Source organism: Zingiber officinale, chromosome 2B, assembly GCF_018446385.1.
Source record: "Zingiber officinale cultivar Zhangliang chromosome 2B, Zo_v1.1, whole genome shotgun sequence".
In the NCBI taxonomy this organism is placed as follows: domain Eukaryota; kingdom Viridiplantae; phylum Streptophyta; class Magnoliopsida; order Zingiberales; family Zingiberaceae; genus Zingiber; species Zingiber officinale.
In genome coordinates this window covers 119,849,177-119,874,523 of record NC_055989.1, presented here as the reverse complement: position 1 = coordinate 119,874,523, position 25,347 = coordinate 119,849,177, and the positions used below count along the sequence as shown (strand labels likewise).

The following is a 25,347-nucleotide window of genomic DNA, read 5'->3' as shown; positions in this document are numbered from 1 at the left end:
TGTGAAAAAAATATTCTGTTAACTCTCGTAAAAATTTATCTTTGGTTCTCTCCCGGGTTCTTGGTTCCTTTTATGCTAGGGGTTCCCCTTCGTTATAAGTCATGTCAACTAGCACTAATAATAAAAGGCAAATTATTATTTAATATGTGGACATTATCCTTTTGACTTTAATCCCCCAACTTTGAGAAATTTGAAATTTTTTTATTAACCATAAAGCACGAATGCAGCAAGCCCAGCCCGTTTACCTCACCTATTTACTCCAGCCCACACACCAAACGCGATCTCGGCCGGAGTATCCTTGTAATCTCAGGCGCCACCGGACCTCCGTCCTTCCCCTGGCCGTTTCGACTTGTCTCCTTTCTCGCTCTCCAGGTGCATCTCGGTACTCTCCGTGGCGTATTGCCATCGCGGTAAGGTGCAGCGGAGATGACTACTCGAATCACCCCCGGGGTCGGAGCCAACCTCCTCGGTCAGCACTCCGCAGAGAGGAACCAGGAGGCTACCACATATGTCGGCAACCTTGACCCTCAGGTGCTTTACTATTTTGCTTTCTTCTTCCATTCCTTTACCTTCTTCTATTCAGAGTTTGATTCACCTAGGGTTTATGTCTTCCTGCCTCTGGTTCTAGGTTTTTGGTTGGCTACATCAATTCGAGCTCTAACCCTTATTCTTTCCATTATGTGTGAACCTGTACTTACTCTGATGTCTGCTGTCAACTTTGTAGGTCGGGGAGGAGTTATTGTGGGAGTTGTTTGTTCAAGCAGGCCCGGTTGGTAAGTTAAAAGCCTAATCAGTTTTGCTGTCTGATTCATTATTTAGCTGAATTTAACTCGGTAACCATAATCTGGTTTGTAATTTTATTTTTGCAGTAAATGTCTATGTTCCAAAAGATAGAGTTACAAATCTTCATCAAGGTTATGGATTTATCGAGTTTCGCAGTGAAGAAGATGCAGATTATGTAAGTTCATTAGTTCTCACTCACGTTTGATTTTTTCCTTTTGCAATTTTCTGTGAAACAATTGGTTGTTAATTGCCTTTTTATATCTGGAAAATTTCACCCTTTTTTGGTCCTGTTTTTGCAGGCTATAAAGATTTTGAACATGATTAAACTTTATGGAAAGCCAATACGTGTGAACAAGGTGCACTCTCATTTAATCTATTTCACATTAGAAAAAAACCTTTATGTTCTGTTTTTGTAACATTGTTCCACCCTATTAGAATTAATGGATTAACTTTCCCATAGTTTATTCTATTACATCCTGAAAATGTCTTACTTTCGTAGTTCCCTTGGCCTTGAATCCTGTTTACCACATAGATTATTAAAGAAATTGGCCATCGTCACAGAGTTGAATGCTAGACTGCATATTGTTGAGAATGATAGTTGAAAGAACTTACTAGTTGCATTGACTTATGATTTATATGCATTATAGAATTCAACCAAAGTGCTGCAAACCATAAAACGGGGTAGTTATTTGAATTTTCCAATCTACCAATCTTTCATGATATTACTCTATACTTATATGTGCAAGTAATGAGCTTTCTTAAATGAACGTCTAAAATGTAGGTGTTAGATTCTGACGTTCAGTATCTCCTCCTTGGATCAATTAATTTATCCCATACCCACTAATTTATAGCATCTATCTATTTTCTTTGTGTATCCTTTGCCAAAATATGAGGTTTTGTCAATTTAGTCAATGATGCAGATCTAGTCTTTACTGCACGAGACTGTTGTTTCTTTTTTTTTTTTAACCTCAATTAGTAATCTAGTTTATTAACCCACAATTTCTACCAGTTACTTGGCTTGTTTTTCATTTTAGTATTTCAATCAAATCTATGTTTTTTCCATTTTGAAGCATGGAAATTGCTAGTTGACTAGTCGATTGCAATACAAGGCCATCATAATTCGAAGGCTGCAATACATTTTAATTGTGATAAGTCATGTGTATTCCACCCTGGTATCTGAAATACAAGGCTTTTATATCATAATTTGAGGGTTTCAAGACATTTCAATTGCAAGATGTCATGTGTATTCCATTCTGATTTCATGTTAATAGAAATGTATGTTTTTGATTACTGCAAAATAATCGGTGGTGTGCTTGTTATAAATTTCATGTAAAATGATTGCTTGTTTATAAAATTTTTAGTATACTGATTATAATAAGATGTAAGTTACATGGTGGTGTAACCTATAATTCTACATCACACGGTGGTGTTTGTGTTTGTTACTGATTTAGTGATTTAATGTAACTTATTATAGCCATATCTCGGCGGACTTAGGTTACATATTGGATGCCCTTGTTAATCCCAACTATATTTGTACAGAGCCAGAACCAGTTAGGATCATGGCCATTTGGAAAGATCTGTTAAAGAAGTTCCAAATATCATAATATCAATATTTCTGTTTATAACCAAGATTTGTTTTATAAATTTCAAATGTCAATGTTGATCATATATTCATTTGTAACCATGTGATTTTGTTGATGTAATTGTTTTCAATGGTTTGCTATACAAACAGTAGGATGAAGACATTCTAAGGGGGTAAGGTTTAATGAGAAAATTTCTATAGTTAAAAATGCACACAAGGCACAGTGACTTTGCACTAGGCCTAAAGATGGAGTAACTTTGAAGTTCATCTTAAAAGTTTGGAAGACACGTGGTACTTGGTTGAGGAATTTTTTGGAAACAATGTTTACTTTATGGACCTTAAAAATTTAACATGCTAGAGGCAACTTTAAAATGTTTTGGCTATCATGTTGATTTCATTTTTTCCTTTTTTTTTTTAAATCATCAAACAAGAAAATCATGTAATGCCAAGTCAACCGATTGAGTTTGACATAGTAATTTTAAATTTCATGGTTTTTTTTGTTATCTTTCCTTATTATTTCAGTTTAGAGCAATAGCATTATCTAATGAGCAAATAATGTTCATGTTACTTTAAACATAATGAATAAGATTACATTGCAGCTCCCAAATGTATCTCATGTTTCTTAGCTACTTGTGTGATATTGTGTAGGACTTCCACAAAGACCTGTATCTGATTATTCATCTTGCCATGTGTCCATGCATCATTCAAATATTAGTGGACCTTTAGCATTTGATAATGCTGATAATTTTAGGGACCATCCTCTATCATCAAGATACAAGTTTATTTGTTATTTGTACCATTTTTTTCTCTTTCCTATCAGTCAGTTAAATAAAAGTCGAACTGGGTCTGTTATTCTACCATTTTTCATTTTTTTTTTTCATCTACTTATTGTAGGCATCCCAAGACAAGAAGAGCTTGGATGTAGGGGCAAACCTTTTCGTTGGTAATCTTGATCCGGTAAAGTAATTTCCTTTCTATCAACCCTATTTGCGAATTGGTAGATAAAATATGTAACTTTTAGTGTTTTATTACAGGATGTAGATGAAAAGCTTCTTTATGATACATTTAGTGCATTCGGAGTTATTGTGACAAATCCCAAGGTAATGCATGGCATCTCTTTTGTATCAGCTATATTCTATGGGAAATAATAGTCTGCATGACTATTCTCACATGTAACAGTAGTCACACATCTATCTGGTCCATGCCATTAGTTACTAACCTTTGGAGCATAAAATTATAAATCTTTGTTGATAAATATTGTGCTGATCTAGAAGAGTTTAGTAAGAATAAATTTTCAAATTCATTGTGGGGACAATTTCTTGCAGGTATAAGTTAACACTAAAATGTGTTGAATGTAGATTGTTTAAGAAATATTCAGCAAGTGAAAATCGAGTGGTTAAAAATGGAGGAGCTTTTAGTGTCTTGTGCAATCATCCTATGCTTCTAGGTTAAAAGGTTATTTGATGACTAATCATTCTTTATGAATCAAATCAACAAATAGTTATGAAATAACATACACAAATTGATGCTGTAGAGATAGGAAAGTTGAGAGAGGGCGTATTAGTTAGTAGGAGTGGGTATAAAAATATTGGCATCTGCTAGCAGTTAAGTGTAACCCATATGAATTTAACGTGAGAAAATATAGATTATGTTGGTGTTAACATATTCACAGAGTTGTATATGTTTCATAGTCGAATCAACAAGTGTTGAATGAGTTATTTAGGTAGACCAAATAAACTTTTGCTTAGCTAATTAAAAATATTTAAATTTTTTGATAAGTTGAGAAAAAATAGAGCAACATATTCTTGATATGTTATCATGTTTAAAAATGATTGATAGATTCTGAGGTAGGGATGTTTCGATCAGTGTTATGGTGTAATGATAAAAAGAGAAAAAAAGCATAATGTAAAATTCTTAAGTGATTAAAAAGGCCTAGACATTAGTTGCCTTATGTAAAATTCAATGGTGATATAATATTCATATTATCAACCTCAACTAGTGGAGACTCAAGGTTTCTTTATTGTATTAAGGCACATAGAGCTCATTGGTAGGATATCATCCCTGTCGTCAATTTCAAAAGTTGAGACACGTACGTGTTTGTGTAAAAATGAAAATTATTTCATGAAGAAGCTTATCTTATATGTATACACAATACACATGCACATATATTATTCAATCCAATATGCCATGGAAGATTACGTGAATATAATTGTTTATGAAATATCTAATGTTTGATTTTTAGTCTTGTTAATGATTTTTATCTATTACCTAAATTTTAGATTGGGGCTTGATGTTAAACTAGTATGGACCAATAATTTTTTTGAATTGCATGGATTGAAGTATATGGACACGTGGATTACACTAGAAAGCATCAATAAAAATACTAATATCTGTCAACAAATATGCACAACCCTAATTGATTAAAGTGGGGGAAAATAGGTTGAGATTGCATAGACATGGTTAAAGGCACCAACTAATTTCTATTATGGAAGAATTTAATCTATGAGTTTTGTAAAGTGCCAAAAAAAAGTGATTTATTAAGTGGGATCGACTATATGAATCTTCTTATGTCATTGGGTTTTTTCTCTTACTATATCATTATCTATATTTAAATAATTTTATCATGTTTTGTCGTTGCTAACCAAGTCTTTTTTGATCTTTCTCTTTCTCGTTTAATATGCGTAGTTGCTATAGTTTCATATCGCTTAATTGAAATATTTATTGGTTTGTAAATACATGTTCGTACTATGTTTTCCTTTAATAGGCACAACCTCGATTTTTTCTAATGAAGGCCAATCAGCAACAACAACCAACAATCAAATCTTACCCACTAGGTAGGGTTGGCTAGGAAGACTAATCAATGTAATAAAAAATTATTTAATTAATTATAATATTTCTAATGAAGAGTTCAATGTAGGTGTAATAGATGGAGGGAGATCAAATGAAAAATTAGTCAATGCTATAAAAAAAATTTAATATTAAAAATTTCACTAGTGATATGGCCTTGGATAGAGTTCAATGGCAGCACAAAATTCATGTAGCTAATTTGAAATAGTTGGAACAAATACAGAAGATCATGTTGATGACGAATTTTTGCGTAGCAGTCACTGAAATTATCAGGATATCTGTAAATTCAGTGGCTGCATGGGTTTCTTAGTTATGATTTTCTTAAGCATTATGATTGAAGGTTCTTAGTATCTTAGTTTTCTATTCATTTCACCCAGAATCTTTGTCAAGCATTAGTAGTATGGGAAACTAAATAATCGCATTACAAACAAAGAGGCTAACAATGCAATAATTGGTTCTCTTAGTCTTTTAGCATTTTTAGAGCAAGTGTTTCTAAGCATTAAATGATAGATTAATGCAGCTCATTGTAATTTTAGATTAGGTTGAGATACAAGGGTACATTCTACCATGACATCATAGTGTCAATGTACTATGTTCATATTATTAAATTCAATTTATGGTTTCTCTGTATTGTATTTATGATTTGGCCTTCCAAATTGTTTATTTTTCAGATAATGCGTGACCCTGAGACTGGAAACTCGCGAGGATTTGGTTTTGTTAGCTATGATTCTTTTGAGGCATCTGATGCAGCTATAGAGGTACTCCTGGAATAGTTGGTTAAGCTTGTAATTACTTTATGGAATTTTCTTACTGCTCTTTTCTCATCTTATTCTTTTGTTGGGTGTATGCTGCAATCAGTCAATGAATGGCCAGTATCTTTGTAATCGTCAAATCACTGTTTCATATGCTTACAAGAAAGATACTAAAGGAGAACGACATGGCACCCCAGCAGGTATTTTTTCTTTCTTAAGTTAACATGCTGCTAACAACACTGAGACCATGGTTCTTGCTTTAATAGACATTATTGCATATAGAAGCATTACATTAACAAGCTTCCAGCTATGAATTTCTTATTGTTTGAGGTCCAACTATCATGGATTGTTTTTCCATCGACAGTTCACTAGTTGAACCAAAACATTAAGAGGGCGTTTGGTTTAGGGGAATAGGAGTGGGGAATGGGAATGAGAATCATTGATTGTCATTGTTAATGTTTGGATTATAGGAATAGGAATGCAAATAAGGGAATAAATCCTTAAAATTGGGTAATAACTCATTCCCATGTACCTCCCTTTCAATTAGCTATTACCCTATTTTCATCAATCAAAATATTCCCTTATTCCAAAAACACCCTTGACCTAAAACTAAAATTTTCTCCCTTAATATCAAATATCAAAATATATTTATTTATTTTTTCTTTCATATCACTGCTCTCTCTTTGTTCTCTCATTATATTTTCTCTCTCATCATTTTATCACACACTTTCCCTCTCCTTAATCTTTCTTATCACACTCTTTCCTCTTTTTTTCTCATTACATTTTCTCTCTCATCATACTTTCTCTCTCCTCAATCTCTTCTATCACACTCTCCTCCTTTTTTTCTCATCATACTTTTTCCCTCATCATACTTTCTCTCTCCTCAATCTCTTCTATCACACTCTCCTTTTTTTCTCATCATACTTTTTCCCTCATCGTACTTTCTCTCCTCAATCTCTCCCATCACACTCGCTGTTCTTTTTTTTTCCCATCACACTTTCTCTCTCATCATACTTTCTCCCTCATCATACTTTCTCTCTCCTCAATTTCTCCCATCACATTCTCTCTCCTCATTTTTTCTCATTACATTTTCTCTCTCTTCATCCTCTCCCATCATACTTTTCCTCTCATCTTCTCTCATCATGCTCTCTCCTATCACACTTTTTTTTTTATTTTCTCTCATCACACTTTCTCTCTTTTCATTTTTTCTCGTCACACATTCTCTCTCATCATTCTCTTTCATCATATTTTCCTCTCACATTCATCTTTCTCTCACATCTAATTTTTTCTCTTATTTTCCTTTAAGAGTAAAAAAGGAAATTTTGATTTATTCCGATAGAAAATATGCAATTAACCAAACATTGCTTTTAAGAGTGATATCCATGCTCATACCCATTCCCATTCCACAATACAATGATTCCCATTCCGATTCCTATTCCTAGGAAAGAACCAAATGCCCCCTAAATCCTTTGATTCATTAAGTTACACAGTGTTGATCCAAATGGCTTTGTTTTTTTCTTGCCCAGTCATTTAATAGGATCATGGGGGTCCACTTAGATTTGCCATGTCTGATAATCAATATCTGACATCGCAAAGAGGAAGCCAATAATTAGTTGAAGTATTAGAGGACATTAATGTTTTTGTTTATGATACTCATGCCTACCAACTGTTGGATCCATTAAGAACTAGGCTAGACAAATGATTTCTTAATGCACAATCTAAAGGTACACCATGCCCACACAAAAGTATTAGTCCTCTCTCCTCCTACATATGCAGCATTATCTATGGAGTCTGGGACGGGTTGGCGGGGGCACTGGGGTGAGCGTATTTGCCTTTTGTCACCATTATCTATGGGGCTAAGTTTTGGTCATTTTCTCTTATGTATGACTGAAATTGGTCACTTCAACCTTTTTAATGTTTATAAGGTCACACTTTGTTTATTTAAAAATAAATTATAACTATTAAGTTGTTTCCATAGATGCATAAAATGTGGTCCATAAATGAGAAGATGACCTTCAAATAATTAATTAAAAGGATAGATTAGTGGTTTATTCCACAAAATTGGTAATAGTGTATCACAAATTACAATCATGATGAAGGTACAATTCTTGACCTACAAAATATGGATGCTTATTTGTTTGATGTCATAGCGGTGACTTGGGTCATAACTAGTAGGGCTAGCAACCTCATGCACTTGCAATGCTCAATGAGATTTTTAGAAGAAGGTAAATTATGAGGATTCATACCCTTAATACAACCTCGCTAGGTTATGGATGAAGCCAAGACCTTGTGGTGTCCTATGCAAGGTCGCGATCCACAAGGCTGTTGAGGATGTTGCAAGGTTGCGATTTCCTCTATTTTTTTTTTCATTTCTATTTCTATTTTTTTTTATGTTTTAGACATTTAATTTAAATTCCTTTCTCTCAATTATTTTTCCTCCTTTGTCGTTAATTTTTTCCCTTCTTTATCCATCCATGAGGATATACAGAGAGGTAAAACACCTATTTAACGTGGTTAATTTTTTCTCGCCATTTGTCCCGGTTAATTTTTTTTTAACTTCATCTATCAATGAGAGAAAAATAAATCTCTTTAAGATAGAGGGAATAAATTGTTAGGAAAAATAAAAATAAAAATAAAATGAAATATAATATAATATAATTTCTAATCTTATAAAATATATTACTATAGATTAAATCATTGTATATATAAATTTTAATTTTAAATTGGTCAAAATAAATCCAATTTAAATCTACTTGATCTTGATATATCAAATATTTGATGGACTTCAGTTAATTCTAAATTAACTTTTACTCAATAAGTATTAAAACATTTCATAAGATAATATCAAAACTTCAACATTTAACATCTTAAATATAATTCGATAGTAAACATCTATAACAATTAAATATTAATAAAAATATTTTTTTAATTAATATATTTATATTTTAAAAAGTAACAAAATCATGTCGGCCTAACACAATACGGTATCGAAATCGTATCCCTAAATTGAAAGTTTGACACGACTCGAACTTTTAAACTTTTGATATATATTTTCCATTTTTCATAACACATTCAACATTCTCTTGTATTATATTATATGTTTCTTATCTTTAAACACTGACCAATAAAATAAGCATATATTCTATATATGTTTATTCATTTAATCTTAGTTTTACTTGAAATCATAGTTGTGAAAAGTGTGTGCCTCGACAGTGACCCAGGCGTAGTACTTGAATGAAACGCGTACCTTTTGAGAGGTTAAGATATGTTTAAAGCGCGATTTTCCTCTCCTATTGAAGTCTACTTTTTTTTAAAGTCCAACCCATATCTTTAATTACCCTTTAAATTAATTAAGTTGCATTAACTTGCATGCATGCAACATATTTTTCTTACATGACTCTTTCTCTTCCTTAGAAAATGAACATCAACCTCCCTTGGTCCTTGCAAATTTATTTCAGACTCTCTCCCCTTAAAAATCAGCATCAACCTCCCCTCGCCTCCCACTTATTGCACTGATTTTTCTCAATGGGATTTTCAAAAATTAGTATTACTATGGTGTTGGACACCACTATGGTGCTGATTTTTAGAAATCATTTTCAAAAATCAACACCACTTTGATTTTGTATTTTGAAAATCAACACAACATAGAAAATAAGTGAAATAGTTTGTGAATTTGAATGTTAGTGAATTTTTTATTTACATTATTGTTTAATAGTTTATGAAATAATTGAATTTTATTAGGGAAATATTTTGGTAGAAATTTTCTGTATATGTTTGAATTATAAAAATTTATACTCAAAGTGTCTTACTTCGGTAAGGCGTGCGTCTCACCTTGCGCCTAGCGCCTCAGGTCCCACGACATCTATACGCTTTTGGACGCTGCAAACCTTAAATAACTATGAACTTGAAATCATTTATATATCTAAAGCTCGTCTTCACTAAGAATCTTGATTGTCATTGCTTGCAAGTGGGGAGTACCAGATCCAAATATCGACCATCACTGATGTGGTATCAATCAATTATACAATATTAATAGAATTTTATAATTTATTAAAAATGATTAACATAGTATACGTGAGCTAAAATCTTCATCATTTTGATCTTTGCCTTGTAGTCAATTGTCTTTCAAAAGAGTTCAGAAGCTTCTTTATATGCCTTTAATTTCATACTCAAGGCATGTGAGTATTTCTATGATAATACCACTAGACTCTTCATTCGTGGAATCTCTATAATAATTAACCATATAAAGAACACTAATTTTTCCTTAACATATTTGTCGATAGGATTTACATGCTGTCTGTAAGGAAATAAAAAAAGTAATTATGTCTCTTATAGCATTCTTTAGCTACCAAACATAAATCCCATGGCTAGTCTTTTATCTGCATCAACAACTCTTGCAAATTTTACTAAAAGCAAAAAACATTTTAAGTCTGAAATTTACTCTGAATGATAAGATTTTGTTGTAAGAAAAGCAGTTGCAAGCCTTGTGATGCATCATGCTCAAAGTGACTGTATATAAAAACAGCATAAGTGTTTGCCTTATATCTTTAATTCTCTTTTCCCAATCAATTTCTTCGAGTATCAAGTAAAAAATGTGGGCCACACATGATGACCAAAATATGTATGAGTACCTCTTTTGTTAATGGCGTGGTTCCAGGATGTTAATTTGATGCATTATTGATGTGGTTTGTTCACCTTATTGTTTAATGAATTGTTTTTCTTAATGTTTGTAAAATTCCTTGTGCATGAACCACCTTTATTGGTGCTTGCAGAGCGAGTTCTGGCATCTAGCAACCCAGGAACTCAGAGGATCAGGCCACACACCCTGTTTGCCAGCGGACCACCAACCCTTCCCAATGGGGCTCCAGCGAATGGACCAGTTCCTGCAGCAATCCCTCCGAGGCCATTCATCAATGGCCCCATTCCTGCTGCTTCTGTCCCAGTATTTCGCCCTCCGCCACCGCCAGTTGGGCAATTTCCTCCTCCCATGCAATGGCCTGTGCAACCCCAACCTGGTCAAGCTTTTCCTCAACCTGTTATGCCGCCACCACCTTTCCAACAATTCAGACCTCCAGCAAACATGCCCCCTCCACCTACAGGTATGATGAGACCACCACCACCACCACCCTCTGGTGCCGGTGTTCCAGCTGCTCTATGGAGACCTCCCCCGCCACTGCAGCAGATGGCAGGAGGGCCTATGCCTCCAATGCCAATGTCCATGCCGCCACCTCCGCTGCCCAATGGATCTGCTCGATGAGACCCAGTGAGCTCCTTCCTGCAGCATTTTAAGTGACTGGATACCTCGTTTTGCCTCGACTAACTGAATTTTCTGATCCGCCGAGTTGCAGGCAAGCTGAAGCAGCAGTTTACAGTAGGCTAAGAAATCTTAGGCAACCTGTTGTATCTTAATTTGAATCCCTGGCGAACTTGTTAAAATGATTGTAGATTTGCATTAGAATTCTCATGGAAATTATAAATTTGCATTAGAGTTATTTTAAATAGTATACCAGGTGTGTTTGAATTTGAACATTTATCAATATGGCATTACAGTTTCTTTTCATTCTCTCAATGTCCATGATGGAAAGCTTGGCTCGCACTAGGCCCCCAAAAAAACTTTTTCTCAGCTAATCAATCTCGATCACCGTCCATTTGGACTGAGTGAACACAATCGCTTGATAGAGCATGACTGAACCGAGTATATATGATCACCAAGTAAAAAGTAGTGCCGCTACGACTAACAATTTCTAGGAGACTAATTGAACGAGAGGATTTCATAAGCCATTAACTGCATATAAACCATTCCATAGAGAAAAAGACTGAATTCCAACATGTAATAGAACCGTTATTCAATGCAATTGTCCATCTTCCTTTACGCACAAGAACACTATCAAATTCTCCAGCCTAACTTCACTAAGATTGTCTCCTACTAACAGTCGAGTTCGAACATTTTGATTGACAACTAGTGGCGTGACTATTTGTATATTACCATTGTAAGTTTCTTCTCAATTCCACATTATCAATCATCCAATCTTGGCAGTAGGAAAAGTCTAACTAGGTATATAGTTAGGGAGCTAAAAGGTATATAATTAAGTATATAATTAGGCAGCTAAAATGGTTTGTACTCCTGGTTCCACTATACAACCACTAGATTCATTTCATTATATGAATGATTTCTCAAAAAATTCACCATACAAAGATCTAGAGAAAGCCTTGTACAAAATATTTACTCTTATTATTACAAGATACTAACAATTAGCTTAAAGAAAATAATATCACTTTCCTTTTCTCCTTAAATAATAGAAGTATCAAAAAAAGAATGAACAATACCATTATTGTTGAAATTCTTGTAAGAATACAAGCTCTAGAGCTGTTGTAAGAGTTTAAGAATAGAAGAAATTATGAATTCAATCGATTGTGAATTGACGGTATTTGAGGTCTTTTTTTCCCTACTATTTATTTCAATTGTTTCGACTAGACACTAGTTCATTAAAAGTCAGTCGACTAAAACTCTAAGATCACAGCCTTGTACCATTTTCATCCACTTCACGATCATGATATAAATCCTTAGACCAAGTGAGTGAAGGTTTCATACTTTTTTTGTAAGTCTTGTGGGACTAATTCACAGTATATTTTAAATGTAATAAAATGAAAAACTTTAATTATTAAATGATGTTTCAATTATATATATGACTATCATTTGTAGACAATGTTTAAGTGGGATGGAGTGTGAGCATGAAACTTCGCACGATGGAGCTAGGATAGGTCAATGTTTACTCACCTTTACTAGCTACTACATCATTCTCATCTGGCTTCCCTCATATAACATGATATGTAAGATTTATCTAAAACCATTGGACATGGTCTGTCGCACATGAGTGCATAGGTGTGAGGGTGTATAATGTTAGAAAAGTGATATATACTTAAAAAGAGGAATCATTGTGGTAAAAAAGCGAATACGCTCGCCCCCCTCGTCCCCAGCGTCCCCACCAACCTGTCCCAAGGTTAACATGGAGGAGATAAATCACGGACGACTACTAGCCTTTGGAATAGTGACTAGCACATAAGAGAGGTATTTATCTCGGTTTTGCTGAGATTCGAATCCCAGACCTCATTATGATAACATCTCATGCGCTAGTCACTAGACCTATCCGAGGGGACAATATAAGGAGGAATCATGAATATACATATGCAATTCAATTATTTATTTGCATGTTGTAATAAAACTTTATCAATTTTATGATGGAATTTCATGAGAATACTTTCACAAATATGCAGGACAATACTTTAAGGCACCGTTCTTCCAAAAGACTCACTTTTGTATTCACAAGGTATATGTTAAAAGGAGAGTTCACAATGGATAAAGAAGAGCAAGATTAACTCTTCTAGTAGTGTCAGTGAGAAAAACTTCTCTTGCAAGAGGGGAAGATTGTCCTTCTTATTTGAGAAGAAGAAGAAAATAAAAAAAGGGATTTTTACTAGGTCTTTACAAAGAGAAAAGAAGAAGATTTTTTCTTGCTTTCAGAGTGAAAATGAGGCCTCCTTTTATAAGGGAAAGAGCTGGAAGCAATAGCTAGCACAACTAGTTTTATCAAAGCAATGGCGAAGCACCAACTAAGAATCAATAGTTGTTATATGTTGTCTAGCACAGGAGTAGTTGGTTTCCGATTACCTTTGCAATAGATAGGAACCAACTTATGCTTCTTTCTTTTAATTTCAACAGTCTCCCTCAAGTTTGGTGAATAAATATTGTGCATCCTAACTTAGCCTGGTGAATAAATATTGTGCATCCTAACTTAGTGAGACTATTCTGCATGTACTATGATTTTATCTTCTATTTTTTGGTGCAAAAAGTGACAATCGACTTCGATGTATTTGGTTTGCTCATGAAAAATTAGATTTGAAGCACTGTGTATGGTTATCACAGTATAATTTGATAGTTGTGACTAGAAATCCTAACTCTTCGACTTGAGTCTTCAGGTAGACTATTTCACCAGTTGAGATTGTCATAGTTCTATATTCTGCCTCTGCACTTGATCTAGACCTCACTAATTACTTTTGGATTTTTCAAGATATTGTATTTCTTCGACAAACATATAGTATCTAGTAGTTGATTTCTTGTCTTGGGAGTCCTTAGCTCAGTTTGCATCATAGTAGCCTACAATCTCTGAGCTTTTATTATTTCTCATGTAAGTTCTTCTTCCTAGAGATCCCTTGAGATGCCTAAGGATCCTTTCGACTGCCTTATAGTCGCTTATCTTGGGTGTGTGCATATGCTGATTGATTTGGTTAATAGTATATGCAATACTTGGCTTGGTAATAGTAAGTTGACGAGTTTCCTGACTAGCCTCTAGTACCTATGTATGTCAGTGAAGGACTCATCCTCATCCTCATCCTCCCTTTCATCATATGTCGAGGCTGGACTACCAGTTGTCTTTAATTGCTCCCAACTTACACGTCTCCTACGAAAGGTCAAGAACATATATTTTTTTTTGGGATAAAATTAGTCATTTGGAAGTGTAGGCTAATTTTATATCTAGAAACTACATTAATTTTCTTAAATTTATAATTTCAAATTGAGATATAGGGAAACTTCTAATTTGATTAATGTTGTTCATGCTACTTCAATGACAATTATGTTATCTACATATAGGAGTACTATAGTGGTTTCCATATTATTGATTTTCATAAAGAGGGAAGAGTCACTATTGCATTTTTTGAAATTGATACTATGAAGGTGATCAGAACTTAATTTTAGACAGCTCGAGGAGATTATTTCAGCCCATAAATATCCTTTCTTGGTCGACAAACATTCCTTCCTCTCTTTGATAGGGCCCTTGAGGTAATTGCATATATACTTCTTCTTCTAACTCTCCTGAAGAAAGATACACTTGATATCCATTTGGTAAATTGGCCATCTCTTGTCGGTGGCCAATGATAGAAGAACCCTTACAATGTTCATTTTAGCCACAAGAGCAAATATTTCTATGTAATCAATATTATAAATTTCAGTGTACTATTTGGCCACTAGTCTAGCTTCAAAGCAATCTATTGAACCATCACTCTTATACTTAACTTTGCAGATTCATTTATACATTATTACCTTCTTGCATTTGGATAGGGTTATAATTTTCTAGGTCATATTTTTTTGTACTCCTTGCATAATTAATTGCAACTAGGATAGGTTATACTCCTTGCACTCGAGCTGTAGTAAGAGCTTCACAAACATATGTATATATATAGATAATCATATGAAGTCTTACAGCGAATCACTCCAATGAACTAGTTACCATAACTAGCATCTACTTTTAACTCTCGACATCCCAATATCTCCAGCCAATGAGAAAACAGCTACTTGACGAACCAAGGAGTATAACCCGTCCTAGTTTTACAGAATTGATGATGTCCGAATGCATCAATTCGATGAATAGAGAAATTCTAATATGTTTATAATTGCACATGTAGAGATAATCACTAGTTGTGATCCAATCACAATTTCTCTTATGCTATGAATTGTATTGTAGATATTCAGTAAATAAGTTTAAGACAATCAAACATATAATATGCACTCAAATAGTGAATTTATATTTAGTAAAAATCATAAGAGGACATCTCTCAAAATCTAACACGGATACCCTCAAAGGAAGGTTCCCTCGCATGTATATGTTATGGTAGTGAAATATTCCCTGACGAGTAGTTGTTATTCTCTAATAGATTGTTGTTATTCTTTGACAATGTTGTCTCCTAGAGGCAGTTTGATCCACCTAGTAGCCAATTAACTGTAAGATAGAAGACTGCCACATGAGAAGTGGAGAACTAAATTCCTTAGGTTCGCCCATCACTTTAGGCTGACTGGCCCTATACCGAGAGTTAAATTGTAGGAGCAGGGAGCTAGGCTTCATATATCTGACTGGTGCTGGAGCTGACCGGGTGTGCTCGATGTATCTTGGCACTGAGGAGTGGAGCACTAAGTCCCTGAGGTCGACCGACTCTGAGGTTGACCGACTGTATGCTGAGAAACTTATGCTTAAAAAATGTGATTGGGGGGGGGGGAGCGGAGTTTAACTCCGTGAATTTGACCGACTATAGATTAAGCACCTTGATACTGAGAAATGGAGTGCTAAAGCCTTTAAGTCCAACCGACTTCCTACTGAATGTCTCAGTATTGAGAAGTGAGGAGCTGTGTTCCGATGAGAGTGACTTGTTCAGCTGTATATAATTTGACTTTGATTGTCATCTCACCTTGACGAAAAACCGCTAACTTATCTTGATTTTGACTATCATATCATCTTGATTCTCAATTCCATAGTATCCTCGATTCACTCGCACTAAGTCCCTTCATGTTATATATATATCATTTAAGCAAATTCAATCACATTAATGTTACTACTATAAATTATGATATTATTTCAAGCATGGCCTCGTTACATTGCAGGTGTTCATGTCCATCTCTTGAAGCTCAATCAACTGCGCGATGATATATGCTATTTCAAGCATGGGCGTGGTACGAGATTAATTGTTGAATGCCAAGCTGTCTCAACGCTTTAATGGCCGCAAGTTGACCACATGTGGTTATTTTCTTGCCCACATTTTTGACTTGCTACGATCCTGATTCGCCATGCATGCCCCGCTCAAGCTCAAGCTTAAGCTCAAGGACACCGCCACCGTTCCGTTCTGCTCGGGGAGTTCAACTACCACCTACCCGACTTTCCCTGTTCGACCATCGCTTTTAATCACCGGTCCCAACCCCTCGCGTCCTTCGCTCCCGTTTAAATCTCTCTCCCTAGCTCTCTCTCTCTCTCTCTCTCTCTTAGTCTACGGGACATGGGCACCCTGCGCCGGGCGGCGGCCATAGCAGGCCGAGCGGCCAATGATCTCCTCGGTTTCCTCGTCTTCACTCTCTTGGACCTGCTGGACCTCCTCCTCTGCTTCTCCTACAAGCTGGCCGACTACGCGGCGGAGGCGCAGTGGAAGCCGTGCTACTGCTTCGCCTCCCCGGGACGCGGCGGCGCCGGAGGCAGCGGCGGGGTCTTCGTCCTCTCGGTTTTGTCCTCGACCAAGCTGCAGCTCGAGGACATATCCGACACGCTCTTTCGCCGCCCTTCCGTGGTCTCCGACGTCGCCAGAGCCGCGCTGCAGAAGCTGAATGTGCGACGCTGTCCGCCTTCGGCGGCGGCGGCCCCGGTGCGGGTGCGGCCGACGAGGAAGGGGGACGGCTTCACCGTTAATAACTCGACCGTTGTGCGGATGCCGCAGGGCAAGGTGGGCGGCGACAAGCCAAGCACCGCGCCGTGCTGGTCGGATTGCCACTGCGACAGCTGCTGCCCGCGCGGATCGCCCGACGAGCTCTACGTCTACGTCGAATGCCCCACCGGTGCAGTTTATTCCTTCCTAATCTCAATTATCACATATAATCTAGTTATTAATTGCTTTTAATTAGCAAAATAATCAGATGGGAAGGCGGCCAAGGAGGACGTTCTGTTCATCCACGGATTCATCTCCTCGTCGGCATTTTGGACGGAGACGGTCTTCCGGCACCTGAGCGCCGACGCGCGGTCGCGCTACCGCCTCTTGGCGGTTGATCTTCTGGGGTTCGGCAAGAGCCCCAAGCCGTCAGATTCCCTCTACACTCTCCGGGAGCACGTCGACACCATCGACCGTTCCGTCCTCCGCCGCTACGGCGTCAAGTCCTTCCACCTCGTCGGGCACTCCCTTGGCTCCCTTCTCGCCCTCGCCCTCGCCGCCAAGCACCCCGCCGCCGTCAAGTCCATCACCATCCTCGCGCCGGTGACTTTCAATTAGCGCATCAATAAGTAAACATATCAATCAATTAATTATTGACATAACTGATGCTCGCAGCCGTATTTCCCGGTGCCTAAGGGCGTCCAGCGGACTCAGTACTTGCTCCGGCGGGTGGCGCCCCGCCGTGTGTGGCCGCTGATCACCTTCGGCGCGTCGGTGATTTGCTGGTACGAACACATCAGTCGGACTGTGTGCCTCGTTCTCTGCAAGCACCACCGGTTCTGGGAGAAGTCCTTCAAGTTAGCGACCAGGAACAGGTTCCTCCTAAACTAGCAGCTCGATCGATCGGCCTACGATTAAATAAATAAAAAGTAATTAATAATTATTTGCTACAAATTTGCCGTGCATTAACAGAGTTTTCAGAAGAGGAGGACCGCTGGGGCGGTGAACCACCTCCATTTTTCCTACTGCTCAATAAATTGACGTGAATAGGACAAGAAGTGCATTACAATTGGGGATAAATTATTTAACGTGGTCTCTAATTAATATGGAGATTGACCATGGCATGTACATGTTGCAGAGTCAGGACGTACTTGATGGACGGCTTCTTCTGCCACGCTCACCACGCTTCATGGCACACGATGCACAACATCCTCTGCGGCAGCTCCGGCAGGGTGGAGGAGTTCATGGATGCGGTGAGGGAGCGGCTGAGCTGCGACGTGGTGGTGTTCCACGGGAAGGGGGACGAGCTCCTGCCGGTGGAGTGCAGCTACGCCGTCAAGGCCAGGATCCCGCGAGCTCGCGTCGAGGTCGTCGACGGCGTGGATCATATCACAGTCGTCGTCGGCCGGCAGAAGGTCTTCGCCGGAGAGCTCGAGGAGATTTGGAGGAATGCTAAGGCCGAGAGCACTGTGGTTGCTGATTAGGGAGAGACTACTGTAATTGTAACAGTTTTAAGCGTGGAACATGAGTAGTAAGGTATGAAGGCGAAGATGATGAAGGACGAACAGTCACATGATAATTTAAGAAAAAAAATTATTGTACAGATCAGGGGAAGGTATTCGATCGATCCGTGTGTTGTGTGTGTTGTTCTTCGAAAAATAATCTTTAAATGTGATTATTGCTGTCTCTGTTTCCTTTGTCAGGCTATCTGCAATTGAGTTCTTGATCCTAGCTCCAACATATCAGATTCAAAAATCGTCTCTCTTTCACAGTGCATAATGATAATCTCAGCCAATTTCTCAAAACTTAAAGAGTCTTTGGGATGAATTAGATAGATACATTTCGACCTGCAACCAAATGAAGGTGCACATTGCTAGGGTGGCGGTTCCACCTTTTGCCACATGTGGCAAAAGGCGATTCGCTCGCCCCCAATCTGTCCCTGCACCAACACGGAGGAGAGAGGAGGTAAATCATGGATGACTACTAGCCATTAGTGCAAATGACCAAGACATGGGGGAGGTTATGCTCGATCACGCCGAGTTTCGATTCCAACACCTCATGTGACAACACCCCATGTCTTAACCATCGCACCGCCCCGAGGGGACCAAATGAAAGTGCACATCGAACAAAGAGAAGAGGATCGGATGAGGCAATTTCTTATGGGTCTTGATTGACACAATGATATTCACAACGACATCCCACTACAAAATAAAAAATAAAAAATAAAAATATTTTACGATGAATAAAAAAATCATTGCAAATGAATTTGCGATCAAATCGGCAATAAAAATTTTTTTGTCATCTTGCCATCAAATTTTGTGACGAAATAATATATATTTGTCGTAAAATCTATGACGAATTTTTTTTTTGTCATGATCTCAAATCTACGACAAAAGCGATATTTGTCGTTGATCCTATCCAAAAATTATGGAGACGGAAAACTGGGGATGTGGTTGTTGCATTGACTGGATGTAGACCATTCTTCGATTTGCACGTCAGTGCTGAGCCAGGGAAGGGGTCTCCGATGTTGGCCCTCTGACGCTCAAGTCAGTCACTGACACGAAGAAGACGAAACACAATAGCACAAGCGTAAACAGTGAATAATGCGTACCCCCGCTGGTGTACAGACCCTCCTTTATATAATGCCTTAGTCGGCGGCATGCGCACTTTTCGAGGTGTGGGCACGTTCTCTCATTGGTCACGAACATGTTCCCCAATTGGTCATGGACACATGATCATGGACACGTTCTCCAATTGGTCATCGACACGTTCTCCAATTGGCTGTGGGCACACCCTCCGATTTGTCGTCGTACGATCCGCCTGTTGACCATACCCATGTCAGCAACACTATCTCCCAAAAGGATATCCCGAGATAGTTCAGCGATCCCGTTGATCGGCCGAGTGAGATAACTGCTTGGCCCAGTACTCCTTCGCTCGGCTGGACTCGGCTACTCTTCCATGCAGTGATGAGTCTCGATAGTATGTTCTCGCCTAATTGGAATAATGCTCTGGTCATCTCAACACTCCTCTTTTTCCTGATGAACTTTTGATGATCTTGGCTGCACGGGCGCTTCGCTTGGCCTATCCCTTTGCCGGTTGGGAAAAACATGTCCGATCGGCCCATGATGTAGATCTCCGCTCGGATACCCTATGATGGGCTCGTTAGCCCTCTAGCGTTGACCTCCTTAACTTTGACCTCCATGTTCTCCTTTGACCCACACTTAGTGGGCCCCTTTTATGACCGCATCACAGGTCTTTCTCTCAAGTCTAGTCGAAGGAGGCTGCAAGCCCGACTGGACAAGTAGTGCCATGGATAACCTCCACCAATCGAACACTCTCTATTCTTTGGATACTGGTTGGCTAATATATACTAATCACCATTCGGATGTAATGAGTGGCAACGTTGGGCGCTGATTCAGCGATTTGACTCACAGACCGTCCATTCCTTTTCGTCTCGCACTTGTGATCATTTCACATTACTTCGCCGCACTGCTTCATATGTTGTCTTGGGCGTGTAGCTGCCGCTAGGATCATACCTCATAACCTTGGTATTGGATCGATCGCTCGATTGTACCCTAGTAAGATATCTGTGCCGATCGGGATGGTTGGCACCAACACTTAGCGAATTTTTTCCTTTCCCTGTGCTCTCTCGGATGAGTGTCCGGTGATAGTGGTTGACATTATCTAAATATCTAGAAAACTGTGCAAATCCTCGATAATTATAGTCGAACACGCAACCATGCCTTTTAATTAAGTTCCATTAATGCTTTCCCGTAGTATGTCTCACTTTCTGCCGTCGCGCGTTTGACGTAATAGGCGGATATCCGCTGATGATATGATAAGCACCTTTTCGAATTCTACAGCTAGATTTCATCCTAGTTTTGTACAACTCTTGATCGGATGGCAATGGGTGATCGACCGTAAGGTTTATAAACCTACCTTTTGCTCACCGTCATCTTCACCGTGCCTTGCGCTTTCGTCCCCGAACAATCTCTATGACGCCCCCTTCTCCTCATCTTCACCGACGTCCTCTTCCAGTAAGGTTCCTCTTTCTTTTCTTCGTCGAATCTTTGCCTTGCTTCTTCTCGCCTTTCTGGTTTTTGATGGATGATTTTCCACAATCCCCTGTGCCTATCCCTGGACTCTAGTATACTTCCACCGAGTCTAGGTTTGATGGAGACGACATAGAAAAGATGAAATCCACCTACCATTTTTCCTCTTCTTATCAAGTTGCTATTCCCTCTGCTTACGACTGACCATACAAACCGTCAGTCGACTTTTTGACCTTCTTCAAGGACCAGTTTAGTGCAGGCCTTCGGTTTTCCGTTCATCCCTTTTTTTTTGTCATCTGTAAATATTTCCATATCTACTTACATCAATTAGTACCGAACTCCTTTAGGTTGTTGTTCGGGGTAGTAGTTCTCTTCCAATTGCATGACATTCCCTTAACGCCTCGGATCTTCCATTATTTATATTATCCTAAATTGTCCGAGCCGGGGACCTTCTTGTTCTAAGCTTGAGTGGGCCTAGTCTTCTTTAATAAAATGTCCTCCTCCAATAAGCATTAGACGAAACATTATTTCTTTGTTTGTTTTCCCCGGCGGCCCGACTTCCTAACCGGTTGGCAAATGGTAGTGATGAAGCAACCGTCGCTTGGGAGATACCGAAGCTGATCAGATTATATTTAAGCAGCCTCTAGCTTGGACGGTCAGAAGTATCACATTCACCGGTTGCTATTTGAGGGCGTCCTTTATGTGTTTGGCTAGAGCTCGATCCGAACGCGACTTTCGTCCAACTTAGGTATGCTCTTTCTTCTCTTCATCTTTAAATCTAACTGATTTTGCTATCTTTTTTGCAGCCCGCATCATGCTGAGGGCACGTCTTACCGACAAGAGAAGACTTGCGGACACCGAGATCAATACCATAGGGGTGGCCAAACTGGAGAGTCGTGGCCTACAATCGGTCGGCAACCATGAAGATCCGCTAGGTGAGGCGAGTGAGACTCTCGCGCCGATCAACAAGGATGGAGCGAGTCAGACGGTGGCTAGTGGGGCAGTGGCCGCTACAACTGACCTTCCTCCAGAACGGCCTTTGATGTTGCCGATCACGGTGGCTTCGGAGTCGGCCACTTCCGGCCAACCCCTGCAACAACACAAGAGGCACCATGGGGAAGCTTCCTCCCCCTTTTCAACATCCTCCCTGCAAACACCCGCCCAAGCTGGCTCACGCCTTGCTCCTGAGTGGGGTAAGACATCAACGCTCGCTCTTCCCAAGTAAGGAGCCATAGTGCTCCATACTTCCCTGTCATCCGACCGGATGCCGTCACTATCCGGGTTATCGTCGGGGACAATCTGTGCATCGCTGATCGCCTACATACCACCTCCATCCTCGCAGTCTGCACAAGTGTCCATCATCCGACCGTCCCCAACGCCCAAATCCACGGGCAAGGTGACTTCGGAGCCCTCTGGCCCTAGCGGCCAGAGATAAATAACAGTCATCATCCATTTGCCTACCGATGAATGGCGCAGTCTGGGCGACATCGCGTCTTGCACCCCTGAGCACTAGATTCGGATCCAAGGGCCGCTAGGACAAATATGGGCTGATGCTAGGGCTCGTGCAACGATCATCTCTCCGGGGGAGCTAGCGAACAACCATATCTAGATGGTCACTCGGGTATGTATATTGTCTTTATATTTACTTGATTTTCCCCGCTCGACCCTTACAATCTCCTTGTCGCTACAGTACTGGGTCAAGAGCTTGGCCATGTGCCAGAGACTAGCATTTCTGGAGCATGAAGTCCAATAGATGCGCCCCTCGAGCGGCCAGTCGGAGGTTTCTCAAGCGTGTTTGGAGCAGTTGACTGTCGAGGGGGCCCAACTGAGAGCCAATCTGCAAAAGAACTCTGAGCTGCTGGAGGCAGAGAGGGGTAAGAGAGTCGAGTAGGATTTATAACTGGCGAGACTCAATAAGCAGGCCAGCTCCTTTGAGGCGAAGGTCAATTCAGCCAACGCTAGGAAGCTCTGAGCAATTGAGAACTTGGAGATTAAGAACAAAGAAACTCAGATTCTGGCTCAGAACCTGAAGGAGATGGAGGCACCTTTGAATGCCGAGCGGGATACTCGATGGCTGGGCAAGCAGTTGGCCCTAAGGATGCCAAGCTGGCTTCTATGAAGGCCAATCTGGAGGCCTCCCAAATGACCTTAGAAGTTTATCAAGGCACATAGTCTAGTCGGTTCGAGATTCTGAAGCGGGATTACCTCCGATCGGACCCCTTTAATGACCAGCTCATCGACCGGGTGCTCCGCCTCTTCAACCTCGCCATTGTTGGGATGCTCGACCAGTTGAAGAGCAGTGGTTATATCCCAACCTCAGTGACCAATAAGGTCATCAGTCGAAACAAGCTGATCGAGTTGCTGCCCGATGACGTGCTGGATTACCTTGAGTGATCCTCGCCCACTGCGAAGTTCGCCTCCTTTTGTACCATCTCTTGCTACCTTATAGAGCATTTTCGAAGTGTTAATACATGATCACTGATTCAACAAATCTTTGTTTAGTTGCTTTCTACAGTGTTCCCTAATGCATCACCATTCAGTGTTTCTTCTCTTTGTTAGGTTTTGCACTTGTTAATGAATTCATTGTCTCTCAGCTCAAGTAGGACAATGAACCATTTATCATTTTTTGAAATTTTTTGAAGTATGGTTCCCTTCCCTCCCGATCGTTGATGTAACTGACTGCTATGTTGTTGGAGTAATCACTCCAGTCTAGCCGAACAACCTCATTTTAGCGGAGAACTATTTCTTCTAGGATCAACATGTTTCCTTGTCAACCTTATTCTCAGCTTATACTCGTTGATCATCTTTATTTGTTGTAGACTTGGTTTTAGAGCTACCGCTCGACCGATATTTGTCGTAGACTTGGGTTTATAGTCGTTGCTTGGCTGTTGAAAAAGACTAGGATTTATAGTCACCGCTCGACTATTGACATAGACAAGGGTTTACAGTAGCGTCGCTACTCAACTGTTGACGTAGACAAGAGTTTATAGTCGTCGCTCGACTGTTGAAGGCATAGATAGGGGTTTATAGTCGTCGTTTGACTATTAAAGTAGACAGGGTTTATAATCGCCGCTCGACTTTTGGTGAAGATGAGGGTTCATAGTCGCCTCTTGACTTTTGATGTAGACAGGGGTTTATAGTCGCCGCTCAACTGTTTGTGAAGACTAAGATTTATAGTCACCGCTCGACTTTTAACTTGGCCGAACGACACAAGAATCTGGAACACTTAGGATTTTTATTCATTGTCTTCCTGCATCCACAAGACATACATTTACACTAGTACATTGGGATTTAACCACGCACCTCTCACCCGACCCTATATGGCTGAAGATGATTCGCGCTCCAAGGCCACTCGGGCTTTCTCCCATCCTCGTCCTGCAAGTAGTAGGCTCTTGAGCGGAGCTTCTGAATGACTTTAAAATCTCCTTGATAACCATGCTTTTACTTATACTATTTTGATTCATACATGCATGGTTTGATGTTGTTTTCATAGATGAAACCTATATTTACATCACATTTCATGCATTACATTTGTCTTAGACTTAATTGTAAATTAGTTTATTATCATGGTATTTGATGTTAATATTTCAATATATTCTTTGTAGGTATCAAAAGGATCATGGACTCGATCAGATCATATCAGAATTGCAATCAAATCTAGGGCTAAATGAGACGATCAAGTTTTGGAGCATTATGGACCGTTCATCCAAGATCCAAGCAAATCTAAGTCATCCATTGAAGATATGGACCATCCAACCTAATGAGGAGTAAATCTCAGCCATTGATGAAGATCCAGAGATTTTGATCCAGATCCGAGATGTTCTTATCGTTGATCAAGACCTGAATCATTCTGGACCGTCCGATCCAATTTGAGGTTGATTTAAATCGTGAGAAGCTACAGTGATCTAGGGAGCTCGGTTTCTTCCTTGCGATATTCTCCACTTTTCATCCTTCGTCCCTGATGCTCCTTCCACAAGCCAGATTCGTGAGCAAGTCTTCTTGATCGCCGGTGATCTCTGAGATGTCGGTGGTGTTCGTTGTCCGAGGTCAGAGAGCGACAGAGGGCGTTCCCTGGTCCATAAGTTGGATTTCTGTTTCCCATCCACAATCGAGATCAGAGGTTGTTCCCCGATCTGTGATTTCCATCAAC

The 25,347-nt window shown here is 39.4% G+C and overlaps 2 protein-coding genes across 2 annotated transcripts; both read left to right on the top strand.

Annotated features, from left to right (window-relative positions):
- Positions 1 to 261: 261 nt before the first annotated feature.
- Positions 262 to 11,468, top strand: LOC122046944 (splicing factor 3B subunit 4-like). The gene is made up of 9 exons (XM_042607904.1): positions 262 to 531; positions 725 to 773; positions 870 to 958; positions 1,083 to 1,139; positions 3,260 to 3,322; positions 3,400 to 3,465; positions 5,884 to 5,970; positions 6,071 to 6,164; positions 10,737 to 11,468. Exons 1-9 carry the CDS (start codon positions 427 to 429, stop codon positions 11,219 to 11,221), a joined length of 1,095 nt encoding a protein of 364 aa, XP_042463838.1. The 5' UTR covers positions 262 to 426; the 3' UTR covers positions 11,222 to 11,468.
- A 5,270-nt stretch (positions 11,469 to 16,738) lies between these two features.
- On the top strand, positions 16,739 to 18,831 carry LOC122049477 (probable lysophospholipase BODYGUARD 1). Its single transcript, XM_042610856.1, has 4 exons — positions 16,739 to 17,335; positions 17,414 to 17,748; positions 17,821 to 18,020; positions 18,284 to 18,831. The coding sequence occupies exons 1-4, from the start codon at positions 16,786 to 16,788 to the stop codon at positions 18,627 to 18,629; spliced, it is 1,431 nt and encodes a 476-aa protein (XP_042466790.1). The 5' UTR covers positions 16,739 to 16,785; the 3' UTR covers positions 18,630 to 18,831.
- Positions 18,832 to 25,347: the final 6,516 nt, after the last annotated feature.